The sequence below is a fragment of the Aulonocara sp. 'chitande type north' Nkhata Bay genome, linkage group LG23, assembly GCF_057382095.1.
Source record: "Aulonocara sp. 'chitande type north' Nkhata Bay isolate Kocher_YH1m ecotype deep benthic linkage group LG23, A_spYH_male_GT1.1, whole genome shotgun sequence".
Classification (NCBI taxonomy): Eukaryota; Metazoa; Chordata; class Actinopteri; order Cichliformes; family Cichlidae; genus Aulonocara; species Aulonocara sp. 'chitande type north' Nkhata Bay.
Genome location: NC_141365.1, coordinates 34,901,574 through 34,924,273, shown reverse-complemented (window position 1 = coordinate 34,924,273; position 22,700 = coordinate 34,901,574). Strand labels below are relative to the sequence as shown.

At 43.5% G+C, this 22,700-nt stretch overlaps 1 protein-coding gene across 6 annotated transcripts in view; it reads right to left on the bottom strand.

Annotated features, from left to right (window-relative positions):
* nbeal1 (neurobeachin-like 1) overlaps positions 1 to 22,700 on the bottom strand; it is a 61,673-nt gene that overhangs the window by 11,290 nt on the left and 27,683 nt on the right. For 4 of the 6 annotated variants that reach the window (XM_086281933.1, XM_086281930.1, XM_086281931.1 and 1 more), the window contains 25 exons: positions 22,254 to 22,617; positions 21,922 to 22,028; positions 20,368 to 20,454; positions 17,124 to 17,207; positions 16,626 to 16,724; positions 15,820 to 16,391; positions 15,272 to 15,404; positions 14,881 to 15,000; positions 14,415 to 14,724; positions 14,212 to 14,297; positions 13,972 to 14,061; positions 12,746 to 12,923; positions 12,514 to 12,647; positions 11,098 to 11,257; positions 8,542 to 8,644; positions 8,306 to 8,465; positions 6,943 to 7,101; positions 6,284 to 6,443; positions 5,848 to 5,936; positions 3,608 to 4,210; positions 1,545 to 1,720; positions 1,165 to 1,453; positions 779 to 1,087; positions 543 to 692; positions 296 to 453 (listed from right to left, as the gene is read on the bottom strand). In XM_086281933.1, coding sequence (XP_086138059.1) covers positions 296 to 453; positions 543 to 692; positions 779 to 1,087; positions 1,165 to 1,453; positions 1,545 to 1,720; positions 3,608 to 4,210; positions 5,848 to 5,936; positions 6,284 to 6,443; positions 6,943 to 7,101; positions 8,306 to 8,465; positions 8,542 to 8,644; positions 11,098 to 11,257; positions 12,514 to 12,647; positions 12,746 to 12,923; positions 13,972 to 14,061; positions 14,212 to 14,297; positions 14,415 to 14,724; positions 14,881 to 15,000; positions 15,272 to 15,404; positions 15,820 to 16,391; positions 16,626 to 16,724; positions 17,124 to 17,207; positions 20,368 to 20,454; positions 21,922 to 22,028; positions 22,254 to 22,617 — 4,880 coding nt within the window. The remainder of the gene's footprint in view (positions 1 to 295; positions 454 to 542; positions 693 to 778; positions 1,088 to 1,164; positions 1,454 to 1,544; positions 1,721 to 3,607; positions 4,211 to 5,847; positions 5,937 to 6,283; positions 6,444 to 6,942; positions 7,102 to 8,305; positions 8,466 to 8,541; positions 8,645 to 11,097; positions 11,258 to 12,513; positions 12,648 to 12,745; positions 12,924 to 13,971; positions 14,062 to 14,211; positions 14,298 to 14,414; positions 14,725 to 14,880; positions 15,001 to 15,271; positions 15,405 to 15,819; positions 16,392 to 16,625; positions 16,725 to 17,123; positions 17,208 to 20,367; positions 20,455 to 21,921; positions 22,029 to 22,253; positions 22,618 to 22,700) is intronic. The other 2 variants (XM_086281935.1, XM_086281934.1) reach the window with 1 other exon arrangement.

Genomic DNA, 22,700 nt, shown 5'->3' with positions numbered 1-22,700 from the left:
GAAGCTCATATTGAGAGCATTTGTTTTTAGAAAGTGTACTTTATTGGTCCCCGTGGGGAAAATCCCTCTCTGCATTTAACCCATTCACTCAGTGAAGCAGTGGGCAGCCACTGGGCGCCCGGGGAGCAGTGTGTAGGGACGGTACCTTGCTCAGGGGTACCTCAGGGTAGCTGTTCAGGGGAATCGAACCCCCGACCTTCCGATCATGGGGCCACCACTCTACCTACTGAGCTATCCCTGCCCTTTTACAGCAACAGGAACCATACTATGGAAGAACAAGAGTTGAAATCAGTACCTGTCAGCCCAGGGCCCTCTCTCACACACCAGACCCCGCCGCGCTGCCTTCCACTGCCTCAGGGTGGCGTTATTCTGGCTGTGCTGCTGCTTCAACATGCTGTTGTAGCGGAGGTTCTCCTGGCGGCCACGGCGTGAGAAAGGCTCCACAAATTGCTCCTGAGAGACAGCAGAATTTTGATTTATTTTTATTTTTACAAAGAGGAGCTCTCTGAAGTCATCACCAATTCACGAACATGCCAGCTAACCTGGAAGCGGATCTTGCTCTCTCCTCTCTCCCGCTCTCTCTTATGCAGGCTGACCATGAAGGCCTCGTAGCACTCTTTCCAGTACAGAGCCATGGTCTCGTGGCCCTGACTGAACATCTCGATTTCATACTGCTTCATGTACGGAATAATCTGAAGACAGACAAAAGACGGGCAAAATGAGTAACTCTTTCATTTTTGTCCTGAAGCAACAGCAGCACTATATTCTAATCTCCTACATATTTATCGAGGTAGACACGCCATTCGGGTGAGTTGCAGTAAAGCTTGAAGTCGTCGAAGAAGGAGGGGCTCCCGTTGGTGTCGGGCAGCTGAGGCAGGTGCAGCTCCATGTAAAGGAGGCGGTGGACTTTGGAGAGCAGCGTTCGCAGCAGTGGAACCAGGAAAGAGTACATCTCCTCGGTCTGCTCCTGGATGGAGCGCCGCAGAATTCCCTCCACCTTCCCTAGCAGGTAGCATGCCTCGTCCTGGCTGGAAATCTCCTTGGTCTGCAGGATGCCGTTAAGCTTGGCGGTGGCCATGGCACACACCTGGGACAAAGGTTATTTATTACTGTGTGTGCATGCGATGCAGTATGACGATGGAGCACTGAACAAAAAAGGTTCACCTCTGGGTCTTCCTGAGCCATGAAGCCCAGGAGCAGTCTCAGTCCAACCTGGGAGAGCTGGAACCACTGGGAGCCAGAGGAGTACCACACCATGAGGCTGTCCATCAATGTCACCGCCTCTTCCAGCACCTTCTCTGTCCACAGTGCTGGGTTGATGAGACCCTCTGCCTGCAGGAAGTCTTGCACCATGTGAAGCAGGCGAACTGCATTCTCGGTGTGCTGCGGTAGCGTAGCAGCTGAAGCCTCTCGGTTGTCGCTCACCGCCCACTCCAACATACGCTCCATCAGACTAGAGGAGAAAGAGAGCGCACGGAGATCATTCAACACTTTTTAAGCTTCGACTTTGCCCAGCACTGTTAAAACTCAAATAGAAGGCTGACCTGAGCTTGATTTGGTCAACAGGAAGGAGCAGCTCATTGGCAGTTCCCAGTTTGGTGAGAGCAGAGAAGACCTGACCACGCTCCAACCACGCTGAATCATCGGAGCCCTCGACGCCTCGCCACATCACACACAGGATGATCTCCAGCAACATGCTGCACAGCTCCTCTTCTGCACGCTAGGGGGCGACATTAGACCAAAGAAAGAGAGAGCTGTCATTAGATCAGTAGGGTCAAACACAGGTTTACTAAAGGCCACAGCGGAAATGACAATCACAACATGAGCCAGAGATATATGTGTAGTTTACTGACACGCTAATTGTCTTTAAAGATGAATATCCCCACATAAGCTTCCAGAATTCGCCTTCAGCAAAATGTATTAAGAACACAAAATTACAGTAGATTAGATTAAATAAAGTGCCTTTTATTCATCTAATGGAGAGTGTAACAGAACGTAATGTGAACAGGAATTAAGCAGCCTTAACGTTGTGCTTCGTACGTAAAAGAGTACTTTTTATTTTACCATTTAATGTTTTCAAGCTTTACTCCAACCTTCCTACAGCTTCACTATGACCCTCCTTTGATGGCAGATTAATTAGATAGTTTCCAAATTTTATGCTGTTCAGAATAGACTGGACTTCACATAGATATATAAAGTATTTCAGCCATTAATTATATGTAAAGACTACTGGGCACTGAATTCTGGGTAAACTGAGTAGCGGTTTGTGAAACAGGCTTAAGATTAAGCAGCGACTCCTTTTCCATAAACCACTTTGAAAATGTCAAATTAGAGGTTCTAACTGACAGCATCCTGCCGTGGGAAGAGACAGGTTGTCTCTCTCTGCTCTTCCCTGCAGTGAGACACTGAAGTGATGGAAAAAAGCTTACTAGATAAAAGTCAGCGGTGGGCACCCTGAGGTGACAGTGACATTTCCCTCAGTGAGTCGGAAGCTCATGCTGTTTACTAGCATTAACATCAGAATACTGACTACCATATACCATCGGACTGCAGGTTGAGATCAGTTGTTTTGAAAACTTGCAAGTGATAATTGGATTCAATCGAATAATCAGATCCATGACTGATGGAAGGTTTTCATTTACAGTTTGCACTCAGATTCCACCGACTGACATCACTACTGCATGTTTACCTTAGAGACCATCTGTTGGCATTTACGTCATTACTGCAGGAACAGACGCTTCCTGCACCGTGACTCCAGTTCTTTAATTCTGTTTTAGAGAGTTTTAGGAGGAGATGCAAGCAGCCACAGTTTGTGCTGTCACTCTGTACAAAGATGTAGATGTAAAAAGGGATACAGGGGACATGTCCCCCCAAAAATGTGCGCATTTGTGATTTTTGTGTTTTCTTCACCAGAATGAAGAAAATGCAACAAACAAAATGTACTGGACCAGACTGTGTGGCAAGACCCCCGGTTTAACATCTTCTCTTCCCGTACCTCAATATTTGAATGAATCCTAAAGCCAAGCCAACACTTTTAAAAAAAAAGACAGAATAGACATAACAACAAATTAAATCTGGGCATTAAAACTGTTACTCAGGCTGACCATTAGCTCCTTACAATGAATACACACGCACACGCACGCACACGCACGCACACACACACACACACACACACACACACACACACACTCTGCTGGTTAACAGTCACTAAAGCCGCTGAACATTAGCCCCTAAAAAGGGAACCATTTTCTCCTGATTGAGTAATGTTTGCTTAAGATTTTGGAGCCTTAAAATTAAAACACAACATCTCTGAGCCAGTTTAAAAGTCTCTTATGTAATAGAGGCCAATAGGCTTGATGCTGAATGCAGAGACTGTAGGAATATCAATAAATAGTGAAAGATGGACTAATTGAGGACTTGTTGAAAATAACTATTTTTTTTATTCCTGGGCTCTGATATAGCAGCTTAACAGGATCCCCAGTTTAATATTCCTTATTGATTTTTTTTCTGGGGCTTGTTTTTTTTATTTTATTTGAAAAATAAGCAAAAGCATAACATGTTCAATTTAAATCAAGTGCAAAGCTGTGTAGAAGATTCGAAGGATCACCTCAACATTGTTGAAAGACTCCCCCAGCGAGATGTTGTCACTAAACAGGAAGCTGTCTTCAGTGAGGGAGGAAGTTGCGTCTCGATCCCCGGAGTTCCCTGGGAAAGGCTTCGAGGTTTCCAGTGGTGAGGGTGTGCTGGGCATGCTCCCAGGTGTCTGGCTGCCGCTCTCTCCACCCTCATATGCCTGCAGATGGGACAAATCCAGCATCAAGCCCCCTGATTTTCCCACCACCCAGGGCTTGACGTGGGGCTGCGGCTCGGTGGAGGCAGAGGAAGACGGCGTATCCAACAGCGAGATGACGTCGCCATTCTCCAGGCTGTCCACAGAGCGGGTATCACTTATGCTGATCCGGTCATCCTCCACCCGGTCCAAGCGCCCGGCACTGCCCGCCCGTGCCCTCCTCTCCAACGGCAGCTCCAGACGGTTGCTACCGCCGCTGGTCCGGCTCAGCTCCAGGCTGCAGGTGCTGACAGTATCTGAGCTACGCAGCGCCAAGGACCCTTCGCCCCTTAGGTACAGCCGCATGAGGGTGTCCTGCCAACACTGCTGCTTTGAGATCTGAGCAGCAGCATCCTGTTGGGACTGAAGCAGCTGGTACACCTAAAGAGGAGGTAGTAGATTCAACTTTGAAGATGACAAAAAACAAAACAAAAATCTTCAAAGGCAAGCTGTAAGTTACAGATGGAAAGAACTTGAATTAAGGCTTTTAAACATCACCTCACTGGTATTACCTCACTAAACACTTACCTGACTGCAACTTTATGATTACTATCAGTAGAGTCCAGAGCTATTGAGGAATTATGTTCCTTTGTGAATTATGACCCAATCACTGTTAAAAAAGGAGGATAAGGCAGCGAGCGAGCAAGCGCTTGGGGACAGGGGGAAGGAAAAAACTCCCTTTGAATAGGAAGAAACTTGAGCAGAACCAGTCTCGGGGTCAAGCCAGAATTAACTCCCCTAAGTGACAAGGGTGTCTGCATTTTGGCCCATCTAGACGGTTACGCTCCTGCTTGGTGCTCCAGAGAACCCAGGTTCTCTAGGGAACATTCAAAAAGCTTTCCTCTGACTGGAAACACACTCACTTTCCAGTTTGAACGCAGTTTGAACAACTGTAAAGTTTTTGGCCATGCCATGGTATCTATGATTAATGCAGTGCCACTCTGACTGTTAAGGCTAAGAGCATTATGTCTATAACTTCCTTCTGTTCCCTGAAAGAGAGGAATGAGAGACATCACCAGGTTCCCCTGCAGCACATGTGGGCTCGGTGAATGGTTAGGGGTAACCATGATGACAGGCTGTGCAGGCAGGCCCATGCATATGTCAGCACAGGTCACACAGACCGTGATATTGCATACAATATATATTGTATGTCGTTCCTTTCCTTCAGGGAACAGAACATATAGACATAACAGTGTTTTTATTAATGTATTGTCAGTTAAGAAGGTGAGTTGTCTCAAAGCGCTTAAATTTTCAGGTAAAGACCCAACAGTATAACAGAGCGCCCCAACAATCAGATGATTCCCAGAATACAAGCACTTGGTGGCAGTGGGGAGGAAGAGAGCACGAACTGGAAACAAACGAGACAAAACACAAAACTACAAGAGAGAGTAGACAAACGTTAATAGTGGCATATAGATGCACACTGAAGGCTTTTCAGGGAACTTAAGACAACCTGATAATAAAATGTTTCAATAGTCCAGGCTGGAAGTCACAAATGCATGCACTTAGATTTTGCAGATGAAAGAAGGCAACGCTCGAGATTTGTTTAATGTGTGTAGTTGCTATACAGAGATCATATACCATGTTTTATCACTGCCTGTAACAGCAGGGCAACTAAAGTTATAACTGTTTCCTCTCAGCTGTTCATATGTTATTGATCTACTAATGTTCAATAATTATTTTAGACTAAATCATTCATCACTGTATTCTCTCTGCTGCTGATGTTTTCACATGGATGTGAGTATAATGCACTGATCTAAATGTGTGGAGGCGGCGAAAATAGTGGCAGTGAGTGCTGGAATTTTCCAGGCTTAAGCTGAGGACGCATTATTATTATCACTTCAATAAATAAAAAGGAAATAACGTATGAAGAGAAACAGAAAAAGGAAACAGAAAATATTGTGCAAAGGATTAGATACTGTGCACTGATTGCAGGAGTCATTTCCTGTGTGCTAATTTGCTAATAAATATGATGAATGGTGTGAGTGCAGCAGGTTTAAGTGCAGGTGTTCCCTCACCCTCTTGCAGACGATGAGTCGCACGCTGGGTCCGGCCCGGTGAGTGAGCTGGACCAAAGCCATCAGGTCCTTGTAGTTTACCACTTGATCTGCAGATTGTAGACATATATGCTTTTACATTGATCCAAGTATATTCAGTATTGGTTGGTTCATTGAAGTGCTAATGCATTATTTCCCCTCAGTGACCGAAATGTACAGCCTGTACCCCACCAATCTGTCCAAAGTATCTTTACCTGTCTCCATATAAATGCTTTTTGCCTTTAGCACCAGTGTGTTATCAGCGTGAAAGTATAATCCACAGTGCTTTTGTTTTTAAAGAATAACCAAGTTATGCATTATGCCAATCCTTTATGTTCCTATATGTGTACTTGTTTTCCTACTAAAGAAAAAAAAAAAAAAGCACAAATTTTTAAAATGCACTGAAGCAAGCTCTGACCTGTATGGAGGACTTGGTTAAGGAGACAGCGGATCAGGGTGGGAGTGATGTGAAGTTCAGAGAAGAGCAGCGATAGACCGGAGTAACCCGCCTCCCTCAGCCGCAGTCGCTGCTTATTTTTCTCATAGAGCCGGTCGCAGCGCAACATTCGCTCAAACAACTGCACGAAGCGGAAGAGAATCACACAAATCAATGATTCTGAACATTTTTTAAAGTAACTGTGCTGAAACGGATGTAGGATATTCCTCTTCGGTAGTACTGGTGAATTCTCAGAATGTCATATTAACAAGCAGGCGGCTACATGCACAAACAGCATGTACACGCAAAAATGTGCATGAGTGTTTTCCAAGACAAAACAGAGCACAGGATCAGATCAGGAAGGCCAAGGCTAAAGTAAACCTCACAAACTCACTGATGTCAGTGCTAGCATGCATCAGCTGATGTCTGACACTGATATTAGTTTATCTTTATATATAAGATCCATTTCTCACCTTATTATTTAATATAAAACAGCAAATTTCAAAGTTTGCCTTTCTTATCACCATGGTGCATTATTTCTATTTAGAAACACCTAACTATATTAAGTTACAATCAACACTGATGACTGTGGATCTATGCTAAGACACTGAGATGGCTTTAATGACGCTTCTGTCACCTACCTTAAAGACAAGTTCTCGGAGTCGATCTGAGTGTTTGTTATTGAGGAGGAGAGCATAGCAGGAGTCAGCCGCCGCGGGTTCAAAGAGAAGCAGGAAGAGCTGGTCTTTGGCTGGGCTGCTCTGCAGAAGGCTCAGCAACAGCTCCAGCAGAGCACACAGCTGCAAAACAAACGACCACAGTTCACCCATCACATCTTCCAGTAAAGACTGTACTATACTTTCAATTTTCATATCATCTGCTGGTTTAGACACGTTTCATTTCTGCTTTAAGTGAACCTTTGCTGTTTCACATTGGTAGCAAAGCTATCTGCTATAAACTATACTACAAACCGTACATACCCAACAACACTTTTTAAGCCTGCTTTTAGCTGAGTTTTGATTTCACTGAGGACTATCTTTAGATATACTCTTTAAAAAAATCTAAATGTTCACAGAAAAAATTAATTAAGTGCGACATAAATAAGAAAGTGAGGGAGCAGATGCCTGGATCATCTGATTATGTTGACCATATGCTCACAGGAGGTGATGTAACCTTCCACATACAACTTTTTAAGTTTTCTTAAATGAAGTGGGACTCAAAAATTGGGGGAGAGGAGGAGGTTTGACGAGAACGGTAAATGGAAATCACCAAACTGTTGACAGTAAACAAGTCCAGTGAAAGGGTTATCTGCCGAGAGTCATAAAGGAAAACGGTTAATGTCAGTGTCAGCTAACAGCTGCTGATGGGTAATGCTGACTGAGAGGAAAATGTTTAAAAATAATGCAGAGAGAAAGAGAGAGGCCAGCAGAACAGCTGCCAGGTGGGAAACGAGCGTAAAGCTTCCTGTGCAGGCATCCCTGCACTTTGGTCTCATTGGGAAACACCATATCCTGCAGTGGAAGCTCCTCTCATTTCACACTGAAATCCTCTAAATGGCACATTGTTGGGATTATCCAGTTTCACAATTTATAGGTCACCTGGCAAGCAGGCGCTAATAATAACATGACCTACTCCAAATTTATTAAGATGCTGACCTGACATATTTCAGTCTTTATGATCCAACAAAACTACTGACTGGCTCACTGTAAGGCTGAGAAAGGATTAACCTTCTGTTCTTGGTGGATGCAGTACTCCCACAGTGAGGTTTCCATATTTTTGGGGGTGGGGTGGGGTATTGGTTTTTCCTGAGGACAATCCTATTAAGCTGAACGATTTAGCAAAACAACCAGGCAGAGGAAAAGAAGCAATTTCCTTAAAAAAAAAAAATAATAATAATAATAATAATATTTTGAGATTTCAGGGAAGCAGTTCCTCTCTGCTTCCTCTGATGTTTCTCAGGTTTATGCTAAAACTGGACCTCAACTATAAAATCCTAAATCTAACCTGATCTTCGTCTCCAATGGCAGCGATGTATCCCAGAATGCTCTGCATCTCCTCCTGCGACATGCCCTTACTAATATAGTACTTGATGAGGCTGCACAGAGATGCGCGGATGGTCCGAACGTCATCCTCGCTCAAGTCACTGTCTTTGTTAGTGTTCTTCCTAAAATATGGAAGAAATGACAATCAGTTCAAAGCCTGGCAAACAGATCCCCACCCACCCCCCACTGGAGTCTTACCCATAATAGAGGCGTATGGTGTCCACCAGAAACTGAACTCCATATTTCTTCCGGAACTGCTTCCTGTTGTCTTTGATGACAGTGGACATGTACTGGATATGACCTGCATTACAAATAAAGGGCACAAGATCTGTCTCATTAAGGAGCATAAACTCTGAAGACCCGCTGTTTTACATCTTTAATGCATTTTCATCGGTATTTAACTTTCACATAAGATCTTATTTCACTGGACACTGCTGATATCATCTGTTGCTATGAGTATCAAATCTCAAACATTTTATGAGACTCAAAATATGAGTTCTGCAGAAGACAAAAAACAACCAAACAAAAATAAACAAACATACACTTTACAATTTCAACTCTAATCTGAAAGGAATATGACTGACAATTCTGTCAGAGCTTCTTTAGTCAAAACAGCCAGACCAATGAAGGCTAAACTACTGAAGATAAAGTGTGAAGCTTGTGTTCCCGATGCAAATATGGAAAGCCAAAAGGCAGACAGCAGCAGTAAGGCTACCTGACAATAATGAAGCAATATATACAGTGGGGCAAAAAAGTATTTAGTCAGCCACCGATTGTGCAAGTTCCCCCACCTAAAATGATGACAGAGGTCAGTAATTTGCACCAGAGGTACACTTCAACTGTTAGAGACAGAATGTGAAAAAAAAAATCCATGAATCCACATGGTAGGATTTGTAAAGAATTTATTCGTAAATCAGGGTGGAAAATAAGTATTTGGTCAATAACAAAAATACAACTCAATACTTTGTAACATAACCTTTGTTGGCAATGACAGAGGTCAAACGTCTACTATAGGTCTTTACCAGGTTTGCACACACAGTAGCTGGTATTTTGGCCCATTCCTCCATGCAGATCTTCTCGAGAGCAGTGATGTTTTGGGGCTGTCGCCGAGCAACACGGACTTTCAACTCCCGCCACAGATTTTCTATGGGGTTGAGGTCTGGAGACTGGCTAGGCCACTCCAGGACTTTCAAATGCTTCTTACGGAGCCACTCCTTTGTTGCCCGGGCGGTGTGTTTTGGATCATTGTCATGTTGGAAGTCCCAGCCTCGTTTCATCTTCAAAGTTCTCACTGATGGAAGGAGGTTTTGGCTCAAAATCTCACGATACATGGCCCCATTCATTCTGTCCTTAACACGGATCAGTCGTCCTGTCCCCTTGGCAGAAAAACAGCCCCATAGCATGATGTTTCCACCCCCATGCTTCACAGTAGGTATGGTGTTCTTGGGATGCAACTCAGTATTCTTCTTCCTCCAAACACGACGAGTTGAGTTTATACCAAAAAGTTCTACTTTGGTTTCATCTGACCACATGACATTCTCCCAATCCTCTGCTGTATCATCCATGTGCTCTCTGGCAAACTTCAGACGGGCCTGGACATGCACTGGCTTCAGCAGCGGAACACGTCTGGCACTGCGGGATTTGATTCCCTGTCGTTGTAGTGTGTTACTGATGGTGACCTTTGTTACTTTGGTCCCAGCTCTCTGCAGGTCATTCACCAGGTCCCCCCGTGTGGTTCTGGGATCTTTGCTCACCGTTCTCATGATCATTTTGACCCCACGGGATGAGATCTTGCGTGGAGCCCCAGATCGAGGGAGATTATCAGTGGTCTTGTATGTCTTCCATTTTCTGATGATTGCTCCCACAGTTGATTTTTTCACACCAAGCTGCTTGCCTATTGTAGATTCACTCTTCCCAGTCTGGTGCAGGTCTACAATACTTTTCCTGGTGTCCTTCGAAAGCTCTTCGGTCTTGGCCATGGCGGAGTTTGGAGTCTGACTGTTTGAGGCTGTGGACAGGTGTCTTTTATACAGATGATGAGTTCAAACAGGTGCCATTCATACAGGTAACGAGTGGGGGACAGAAAAGCTTCTTACAGAAGATGTTACAGGTCTGTGAGAGCCAGAGATTTTCCTTGTTTGAGGTGACCAAATACTTATTTTCCACCCTGATTTACGAATAAATTCTTTACAAATTCTACCATGTGGATTCATGGATTTTTTTTTTCACATTCTGTCTCTCACAGTTGAAGTGTACCTCTGGTGCAAATTACTGACCTCTGTCATCATTTTAAGTGGGGGAACTTGCACAATCGGTGGCTGACTAAATACTTTTTTGCCCCACTGTATATTTGTGTCTGCCAATACAAGTAAAGTCTGTGCATGGAAAAATGTATTGATTAAGCCAGAAATGGTATGAAATGGAAAGTCTAGGGTTGAGGTGTGTTGCAAAGTAGCTTGCAGAGGCAGCAGAAACTGCATGCAAGTTAAAGTTCCTTAAATAGGAAGAATATGACAAGCAATAGCTGAATGTGCACCTAGATCAGCTCATGTGCCTGGATTGTTAGCTGAGCTTGGCTCTGCTTCCTTGGTCTGGCTCAGAGTTACAGGACATGAACAGAGCATGAATCAAATGTAGAGTAGCTGCGTTTGTGACCCTGGTATTAAATACCTTGTTGTGTAGATGAGAAACTGTAAAATCATGTGTATTGAAACAATTATCAAAGGCACACAAATACAAATGTATAGATCTAACCTATGCGTAGCGGGAAGTCCCCTTTGTTCCAGATGTTGAAATTGAACAGCAGATGAGTGTGAAGCTGCTGCAGCAGAGCTTGATTCTTCTCATATGTCACTTGTTCTATCAGGAGCTGCACAGCAACCAGCACGCTGACGCCAACATGCCCAGCTGGCAGCTAAACACAAACAAACATAACTATTAACTCAAACACTAACATGTTCAGACACCCATGAAAAATGATGACACGCAGAGGAAACACAGTACAGTTGACTACACGTATGATATGAAAATGCACCTTTTAAGAAACAAAGAAAAGCTTGTTATCAGGTCACCATAAAGCCATGTGACACCCATAACTCAGTACCCATAAACAGATAAGGGAAGAAGTAAGCATATTAGTGGATTATTTGGATACCATTTAAAGGGTGTGGTTACATCGCCTAGAGCAACTGTTACCACATCTAAGACACTTTCATTTAATCTCGGTCTCTGTGGAGGCTTTTATTTTCCATTGGTGTAAATGCTGACTCAGTCTCCTCGCTAAGTAAATAAATAGAGAGGGACTTGCACATGACAAAAGACTGAGGAGGAAAAGGAGGGTTTGGATTGGAGAGCTGAAGATTAAAGAACCAGCACACGAAGGGTCAAACAAAAGGACAAAAACACAGACAAGGAACAAACACAGACGAAGCGACAGACAGGGACAAAAAGGATCGGAGGTGAAATAATTATAAAGAATACGTGGTCCTTTGTATCAGAAATCAAATGATGTCAGCCAGACAGTCTGAATTCCTCAGCTGTAAGCTCTTAGAGTCAAACTAATCCATACTGAATAGGATGAAAAACAAAAGAGGCTCATGGTCACTGGGCACAGCCTGGTTTAATTAATGTACTGCCTGAAATAAAATCTAATGGATGCTTTGCACCAAAAATACTATTAAAACATCCCTCTATACTAAAGGAAATGCTGACAGGATATGCTCAAACCTAACATAAGATGAAATGCATTTACTTTCACCAAAATCAGAAAATTTGACATTCTTTAAAGCGAGGCTATTCTGCTCATTTCAAGCTCCATATGTTTGTTTGTTTTTTTTTTATCTTTGGATGTTTTCTTGGACAAGAGATTCTAAATATTTCTTATTTATCTGGACCTTGGTCCAGCCCACCTGATTGGCTGCCCCTCATGAACAGGACGCTTAAACTGCAGGTGGGTGGAGCTTCTGTGCTCACTGACAGACATGCGTGCTTGAGATGACCATATTAGGCATGTCCTCTCTCTGACATCACACAGAGCCAAGTGTAGAAAAAACAAAACAAAACTGTAAATATAGAAAGTAACAATTTGCAGAATGAACTTGGTTTTATATTTAATTGTAAATATGTATCCACCCAAATTAGCCATATGCAAAATCATGCTTAAACCAAGACCTTCTGTAGCAGGGCTCCCAGTGTCCCGACGCCATGTAAGTACAGCAGATTCTCCTGGTTGATTGGGTGTCTCTGCAGAAAATGCTTCAGCACCAACAGGAATGTGGCTACCAGATTCTTCTCCAGGCGGGCCTCTGAGGTAGAAAATGTATCTCAGTTTATTTCCTTATTCTGCCCATTAACACAATTGTTTGTTTCATGACAAGGATTTGACAGTTGTATCAGAACAGACCTGAAGACCTGTTAGATGGGAGAATGACCCAATCGCCATCGGCTGGTGTGGTCACATCTGGGGTGATGAAATCAGATCCAGCTGTGGGATCATTCATCTGCTGATCAGGAGTCACGAAAGCCAACTGCTCCAGGATTGGGAAGAGAATTGGCAGGCCACCCACACAGTTGATCATGTCCTGCCAAAGATCAATATCATAGAGCTTAGTAGGGGGACGTGTGGTGCTCAGAATTGAAAAAGAAAGCTGAAAATTCAGCACCACTAAAGATGGTGGTCGTCCAACCCCTGCCTTCCCCCTAGTGGTCAAAATAAAAACTACAGATTTAAGGCACTTTACTTTTCATACCCAAAAGCTTTTTTTGTTCTCTAGATCAGCGGTCCCCAACCCCCGGGCCTCGAACCGGTACCGGTCCGTGAGTCGTTTGGTACCGGGCCACGAGAGTTGAGGCTCAGGTGTGAAATGTATGGTTTTCAGGGTTTTTATTGGTTTTCAGCGTTATTTTGTTACTGTTTTTATCGTTAATTCGGTTTTCCTGGGTCTTTTCACGTGTGTTATGAGTAAATCTTATTTTTTTCGGTACCGGTACTAGTTTTATTTTGTTGTATTTATCCGCGACACCTTAAAGGCCGGTCCGTGAAAATATTGTCAGGCATAAACCGGTCCGTGGCGCAAAAAGGTTGGGGACCGCTGCTCTAGAACACAGATTTGGATGATTAATTTATTCAAGTGCTCTGTTGGGATATGTCAGAAACTGATGTCAGCATTGTGGACTGAGCCAAAGTCATAATATCCTCAGGAACGTCTGTGGACTAAAGCTTTTAAAACATTATTTTGGGACAAACTTACCAAACATTCTATATGATTTGACCAGTTTTCACACAAACTCCAGAACGTGTAAGGAGAATCATTTCAGGCACTGTCCAAAGTTACCCTCCCACAGGCAGCACATCAAACACAGCCAACCAACCAATCACAGCACTTTAAAGACCAAGCCACATTTTACATTGATTCAATTCTTCTTCCTTTTTTTTTTTAAAATAAACTTTAAGCATCAATGGCCTTGATTTCATTCTAAAAATAGCTGCTGAGAGGGAAGATGTGCTTCTAGAAGGACCTTCAGTTCATTTTAAAATAGTGTGTATATTACATCCATGCAGTACAAGCACAAATACTCCACTGGCCATAAAACATTTCCATGACAGCACGAGTTTCAGTTTCCGCCCACCTTGATATCCCAGTTAACGACTTTGTTCCCTGTCAGGCGTCCGTGGAGCATGTTTGGAGACAGGTCCAGGCAGATGGGGTTTCTGCAGGCCTGTTAACAAAAGGACTTTGTTTAGTTAGCAGGTAAAGTTTCAGCTAAACACAAACAAAAGGAAGTGATGTAACCCCAGAGAATCCCATCTGCTGCTACACACAGCTGATTCTAAGAAGGCGTGGCTGAGACAGTAATCACAGTAAGCACCTTGGGTGAGTAGTGCAGCAACAATTTGGCTGAAAGGTCCCCAAGCTCTGATTCTTGGGCTTTAAATGGAGAGATGCAGTTTGGACCTGTGCAGAAAAAAACCTTAAGTTATAAAACTGATTCAAACCACATTCTTGTTCAATTTTTTCTTCTTTACATTTATTTTTAATTTTGCACCTCTTCCATAATTTCGCATCACTTACCAGCACTACAGATGGCTTTTATGTGGTTCTGCTGCAGTGGTTCATGAAACACCATGACACTTCCTAGCTGGCCCTGCAGGGACGTGGGGCTTCCCCACTCGCTATCCTGAGTGCCCGCTGAGATTAGCTTAGTCACAGACTCAGGCTTCCCTCCCAGGAGGCCTCCCCAGGTGTGAGGGGACAGGATGCCGCCCAGTGACGAGCGAGTGGTAGGGGTGGTGGCCGAGGAGAAGGGAGGGTCTGGGATCTGGGAGGGTGGAGGAGTGGTGGTGCGCTGGCCTGCTGAGCCGATGCAACAGGAGGTGAACGGCTGCAGGAAGAGTAAAGCAGAAGAATGTGGGAAACAAAGAAAGAATATAAGACAGCAAAAATATTTTAGAAACTGTAAAATTTAGGTGTTGTGACAGATAAGCTGATTGGTCCATAATAATAATAATAATGATAATAACGGAGGTTCAGGTCTCACCTCTGTCATGGTCGGGTACTTGAGGGGGGCAGAAAGTTTCTGCTGTCCGTCCACATAAATGTAGACTAGACTCTGTCCAAATGGCCTCTTTCCAGGCACATGCACCACACCGATGCTGTGCTGTGGACAGAAATTCAAACACCTCCATTAGACGTCAACTTCCTAAACTACAACTCCACAAGAGGTCCAAATGAAGTATTCATCTAAATAAATACTCTACACATATAATCTTTGTGTAGCTGGATTTATTAACTCAAGGAACAGTCAAGGGTGTTACACATCTTTCTGATTCATCTCTGATAAATACTGATGTATTCATGTGCTCTGGAGACGCATTTTTCAGTGGTACTACCCTTTCAGCAAAGAAATGACATCATTAAATCTGACTCACCCAGAGAGAGTCACAGAAGCAGTAATCAGGCAGCATGACTGTGACATACTCCTTCTTTGTGCATACGGCAACAACCAGCACACCTGCTGAGCTGATAAAGGCCTCAAAACCTGTTCCTCCTGGAGTAAAAAAGCTGTAGAGAATCAAAGAAAACCATTTGAAATATTTTGAGTGTTTAACATGCATAGCTTTTTACTGAAATTGTTGCTATAAGGTTACACTGGTTACACTGAGGTTACTACTTCAGGTACGAAGGGACTGGATTCCCTTTTTTCCTGGTAAAAACAGCGTTTCCCTTCTCAATGCAGCTTTGTTTATTTTAACTATTTAATGCAGAATAATCCAATATGCTTTGAAAGATTGAGTGCTAATTATAGAATTACAGATGGGTTTTTACCAGATTACTGCCTACCATTGTCAAAAGCCTTTGATTTACAAAGGTTAACATTATATGTAAAATTTAAGATGATAAACATCCTTCAACACTGATTTAAATATGAAATGTGTTCCCAGTTATTCCTGCCTATATTTATGTCTTTTCTTCTGACCTGTACAGCTGTTTTCTCTTGTCTTTGCTGGATGGGCCCAGCTGGTCCTGGTCCAGTGACAACCAGGCGAGGAAGCTAAAGGCAGACCCTGGCCAGCGGTGCACTGTTGGAACTACGATGCCAGCCATGCTGGGCGACAAGTCAAAGTACTGCATGGCACTTTCCAAGCCTTGCTTGCGCACCATGGCGAGGAGGGCTTTCAGAGCAGGACCTACGTATGGATGTGCTTGGCTGGACTCTGGAAGCCGAAGGAGACGCAAGAACTCCAACAGTTCCCTGGCACTCAAAGACTGGCACCCAAGTGAGCCTACTAGCCCCAAAAGGCTTTCAGCACAAGCTCTGTGTAGTCGCTCGTGGCGCTCCAAGGCAGCTAGTGCGCGCATGACCATGGCGGCGTTGACACAGGTAGCACGGGTCTGGCGGTTGAGGCAACTAAGGCGGCGGAGCCAATCAGCTGTGAAGAGCTGCAGTTCTGAGGAGTCCAGCTCTGGGAGCCACTGGACCAGCAGCAGCAAAGGCTCCACATTACTGATGCCCAGGAGGCCCACTGAGGTGTGCTCACCCTCCACTGCCTGGACACACACACACACACACACACACACACACACACACACACACACACACACACACACACACACACACACACACACACACACACACACACACACACACACACACACACAGAGAGAACTCTAGTCACCATCCATTAACGATTTAGGAAATACAGCCATTAAACACTTTGGATTATTCAGACAATTATAGAAATTTGAAAGTCAGACAATAAAAGTCTTCAGTGTTTGTCTCACCATATTCATCAGCTCTTTGAGGAGGTGTCGAGATGGCTGCCCGAGGGAGATAAGTACTTCGTACAAGTGATTGTACCCGATCCTCTCCTTAAAAACCTCCTGTACAAATCAAGAGAGCCACAAGGAATTTTGTAACAATTTGACTCCAACTAAACGTCTTTGTAATGTTTCAGAAATGTTTCAGGACGTTACAAGTTTTATTCACTTAGCATTAAATGAAAGTCTCTTTAATGAAACAATATCAATTGTTCTATCATCTGTGTGGCATAGAACAGCACACCGACAAAGATATAAGTGTCTCCAGTCACTCAGTCTTCCCAGGATATATTAGGAGGCCACCAAGTCAAACCCTGCTGACTCCGCTGATAGCCAAATGGTTGTTTAGCAGGCTCTCATATACAAGGTGTGCTATTTAAGCTCTTTTAGCCCACAGTCGCTAGCAATCTCTAAAAATCTAAAATTGCAAAATTAAAAGTAACAGACTACCAATAGTTTTACCTTTGCAGCTGGCGATTTGTGCATCACTGTTGTTAGGGCTTTGATGGTTGCTACGGCAAGGGAGTCCAACCGCCCTTGAAACACCTGAAAGAAAAAAAACTAGTCTGTCCCCGTTGCTAAAAAGTTGTTCTTTTAGTAGGAAAAGTTGGTACTGACAGATTATTGCAACACTGAAGACCAACTTCTTTCAGGGCCTAAAAACAACATGCATCACTATAAAAAAAAGATAAGAAGTAAACTTTAGTTGATGCCTTGGAGTCTGATTCATTTTGTTTGTGTAAAAAGTGAGTAAAAATCACTGATGATGGTTAGAACCCTGCAGTAGGAGCTGGCATCAAGGCTTGTACTGCAGATGTTATAGTGAAGGTAAGACTTGTTCTTCTGCTCCAGGTAAAAAGCAATCCTTTTAATAACATCGGGACATCAAGGTTTAGTTTAAAACAAAAAGAAACACCCACTTCCACACAGACAGTCAACCACAAAGAAGTACCTCACTGTTTTTCTTTCCACAGTGGCACACACATTTAAAACAAAGCATGCAACCCAGAAAACACAAGCCAAACCATGACACATTTAACACAGATCCATCTCCATCCAGCTTTGTCCTGCTCATGCCCGACACATTCTGGGTCACTAAACCCATTATTTGATTGACATGAGAATGCTCTGCAGAGTCTCGGAGCAGCTGGAGAGGGACTGTGGCAAAAACAAAACACTTAGATCATCGTCACAGAGTCCAGATTACCTCAAACCACTGAACTCTGTGAGAACACACACCAGGCCATTGTGATAGCATTCCAGTGGAGCCCTTAGTATACCAAAGAAAACCAGGACAATGCATGAGAAGGTGGGTATAGGAGTGAAGAGGTGCTCAGGGGAGGGAGGAAATTGCTTTAACACACGAGGCATCGAAGTCACTCCACAGCAAGGCCACAAAAATCACATTGTTGAGTGGTTGTTTATCACCTTAGCTCAGTTGAAGTTTTAAAACATCAGTTTTTGTCTCCCCACTTCATCGCATTTATATTTGTGCTCTAAATTGAGCGAACGTCTGCTTTTTTCCCCTTTCCATTCTGTGTGAAGAGCGCTGACTGACAGCTGAAGTAAAAGAAGGAGCAGGAAATATTAAAACTTAGTGAACTTAGTAAAGTTTTACTTTTCACTGTTCAGCTGGTATTTGTTGACTCACTAAAGTAGACCAAATCTTTCATCTCTGTAGGTGAGATAGGTTAACTTACCTGCTGCTACATGTTACTTTCTGTTCATGCTGGAAGCTGTTTTTCTTTATTGTTTGGCGAGACATCTTTTTGGTGCATTATCGGCACAAATTACGGATCCTGATCGAGCCTAACATTTATGAACCTTTCAAATTAATTATGGGAATGATTAATGGGAATGTACCTTTATATCTGTGTAAAAAGATTCTGTAGGCAAGAGAAAAGATTTTAGGTACCAGAAGCATTTTGGTTTGGGTTTGTAGTCTGCTTGTGGTTTTAGTTCTATTGACCAATCCCATCTGAGCAGGATCTGGTTTGCTGGTGAACAGTCCCTGTGCAGAGCAAAGGTAGGAAAACATTTTCTGAATCTATGAGCTATCGCCTGATGATGCATTAGCTGCATTTGCAGTCACAAAGAATGATCAGCACCCTGACAGCAAGAGGATTCTCTGTTAATCATCTTTTGGTTGCTCCCTTTAGGGTTCGCCACAGTGAATCATCTGCCTCCATCTCACACTGTCCCCAGCATCCTCTCATCGTACTCTGGCACCAAATAATATCTTTTCTCTAGATCCACAAATACACAGTGGACCTCTTTTTTGACTTCCTGTATCAACCCTCTAAAACATTGTATGTGTAGTGCTCTCTCGGCATGAAGCCACACTGCTGCTTGCTGATCGTCACTTCTGCTCTTAACCTAATTTCAACAACTGTTTCCCATTGTTTGACTTATCAGCTTTATCCCCCTGTGGTTACTACATCACCCGTCATCACCCTTGTTCTTAAAAACTGCTGCCGGTACACGTTTTCTCCATTCCTCAAATCTTGTCTGACTGAAAGTGTTAAAAAAAAATCTCCTGGACATCTCTATACCAGCGGTCCCCAACCCCCGGGCCTCGGACCGGTACCGGTCCGTGAGTCGTTTGGTACCGGGCCATGAGAGTTGAGGCTGTGTGAAGTGTATAGTTTTCAGGGTTTTTATTGGTTTTCAGCGTTATTTTGTTATTGTTTTTATCGTTAACTCTGTTTTCCTTGGTCTTTTCACTTGTGTTATGAATAAATTTTCTTTTTTTCGGTACCAGTACTAGTTTTATTTTGTTGTATTTATCCGCGACACCTTAAAGGCCGGTCCATGAAAATATTGTCGGGCATAAACCGGTCCGTGGCGCAAAAAAGGTTGGGGACCACTGCTCTATACCTCCACAGGTATGTCATCTGGACCAGCTTCATCCTTGTCACAGCTGTCCTCACTTCCTCTTTACCAATCCTCTGTACCTTTTGATTCACTAACTTACCTCCATCAGTCCTCCTCATTCTCATTTTCTTTATTCATCTGCCTGTTAAAGTACTCCTTCCATCTTCTCAACATACTCTCCATCTCTATCTTAAATCACCCTAACCTGCTGCACATCCTTTCTAGTTCAATCTCTCTGCCCAGCCAATTGATACAAGTCTTTTTCTCCTTCCTAAGTGTCCCGCCTCAGTACTACTTACTTCATCTCCCTTACTTTCCCACTTTTTCTGTGCTAACATCTACCTTTCTTAAACTTTGCACCACAAAGTCTCCTTGTCCTCTTTCCTCTGTCATGTTGGCTTCAGCCAACAATAGCAAAGTTTCCAATGGCACTTTATTGGCAACCAGACCATGACCAGTCTGGTATGGAAATTTCATTCCTGATGATCTGCATGTTTGATTTGGCAAAGACTTTATGGCAGATGTCATTCCTGACACAACCCTCCCCTTTTATTCAGACTTGGGACCAGCAGTAGGAAAACATCGACGTGTTCTCTATTGTGCTATTAATTCACAATCTAAGTAAAATCGTAATAATAATAATAATAATAATAATAGTAATAATAATAATAAAGAAAGGTAAGGCAGTATGAGGGTCTTGCTGTGGAGCGGCCTCATGATTCTGGTGAGATGAAAGTGGAGGGATTTGGCAGCAGTAGCAGATGAGAATAAGGGCAGGGCAGATGAATGATGTGGAGGGGGTGAGATAATGTGGGGCTTTTCTCGGCGGTACCTGAGTGTCCCTCTCGCCTGTCAGTAACCTGTTGTTGGTTATATCTTTCTGGTCCTTGTCTGCCGCCGTGCACCTAGCATTAACCAGCTGATAGACACAACAGGCAACATGTCAACATAGCATGTGGGGAGGCTGATAGAAAGAGACAAGGGAGAGACAGAGGACAGTGCAGGGGAGGAGGAAAGATGTTATAAGTGGAGGAGAGGGTGCTAGGTTAATAGCAATGCCACCGTGTGGACGCGTTGTTTGGTGATCCAGCTGCGCTGTGCAGAGGTAAACATGCAAGGAGGGCAAAATGCTCGTTCTCACACTGAAAGTGAAATATTAAACATGACAAACAGGATTGACGAGACCTGGACAAAACTGTATTCAACTTCAAATGTGTCACCTGCAGCAGACTGACCGGAGATGTAATAATAAAACCGATTTCTAAGATGTGAACTTCAACTCCATATTAAAAAAATAAAATAAATTTTTTTCCATCAACTCATATGCTACTCAAGTGAATCAATAATCTGAAAAATAATTACACATTAATGTGATTCCATATGATACCATCTAGTGCAACTGTGGGCCCAGGTATGGGTGTAGTATTCAGAGGAAAAAGTCACATATTTACAAGTAAAATCCTGAATAATATCTGAGATGCAGGACAGTTTGCTGATGCTCGTCATGCACTTGAATTGTAGAACCTAATCAAGTAACTTTGGAACAAATTTAGCAATAAGGAAACACCCAACTCCAGCCTGGAAACCCCAAATTATCAGAAACCTCCAGACTTTAAAGAGACACGGCTGTGTGATGAGCCCATTTAGAGGGCAACAACATTCTTATTTGGTGGGGATGATAGCTGCTCTGCATCACGTACTACAGCAAGTGCAAGCATATTGCTGTTTACATCATATATACTGTGTTTAAATATTCATCCATCTTCTTCTGCTTATCGAATTCAGGTTCGGGGGTTAACATTATTAATCTAATCCCATGCACATCTATGGACTGTGGGAGGAAGGCGGAGGACCTGGAGAGAACATGCAAACTCCGCATAAAAAGGCTCCATCCGAGGCCTCATGCATATTCATGCAAGGTGTGCATGATTATGCATGAGCTTGCACGTCCCTGTTTAGCAACAGTATCTGGGGTATGATGAGGTAGATTCAGTCTTAGAAGCTGAAGATTTAATTCCTTAACATAAAAAAAAAAAAGTCTTAGTATTTTTTTGACTTTCAAATTTGCAAATGATCGTTTTTCTCTGAATATCACCCCACTTCTCACAGCTCCATGTGTTTGGCTTCCTGCTCTCTCTCTCTCTCTCTTTTTTTAATAACAAATACAATGAAAAACGACAAGATACAATACAAGCATTGCATCACAGTGCGGCCTCCTTATCAGTGTGTAAACACAAACAGCCTTAGGAGGCTGGGGTATCAGATACAAGATACTAACAAGAACAACAAAGATCCTGCACAGTTCTCGATGCCAGCTGAATCTACGGGTTATAAATAGACAAAAAAAAAAAAAAAGAAACAGAAAAAAAAGGAGCTGTGCTTTTACCTTGCTGTTCTGGAGCAGTCGTGTGAGATGCTCAAAACAGTTACTGTTGAGGAAGATGGCTTGTAGTACTGGCCTGTCTGAACACAGGAACATGTCCCTGATAGTGTCTGAAAGGCAGGAGAAATCAACACAGAGGGGCAAAGACGAAGAGAAGCACAGTGAGACAAATAAAAAAGGAGTAGAGAGATGAATGACAACAGAATGTAAACACTGTTAGATTAGCTCGGCTTCCATCTTTGAAAATTATCTTTAAACAAAATGTAGCAGCTGGTAACTAATTTAAAATGTCTTCAAAATGATGAAAGACACACTTTTGTGGATTAAGATCATACCTAGCATGTTTACTTGCAGGGCCACAAATCTGCTCTCCCAGTGTCGACCCAGTGTTGGCACTCGGCCCTTGGCTTGCTGCTGCTGCTGCTGGGCAGCCACGACAGCTGCTGGGTCCGAGTTGAGCAGCTTAAAGTAGTTTTCCAGCACTGAGGCAATTTCCACCTGCCGCTGGTCTGAGCTGGAGGCCAGGAGCCGCTGGACCACCTCCCGCAGGCAGCCCAACGTCAGCAGTGCTTTACGGTCCGGGGCCTCACTATCCCAGTCCTCGCCTTCCTCTGAGGAGCAGCTACCCATGGAGCAGTCAGCCAGGACCCGCATCAACACTTCCATGGTGGCTGGAGAAATTGCAAGGAGAGCGTTCCTCTGCCGGGGTTGCAGTGGTGGAGGGAGGGAAACAATGTGAGTTAGTCAAAGCAAGTCACTTGAGATCAGAGAGAATTGAAAGC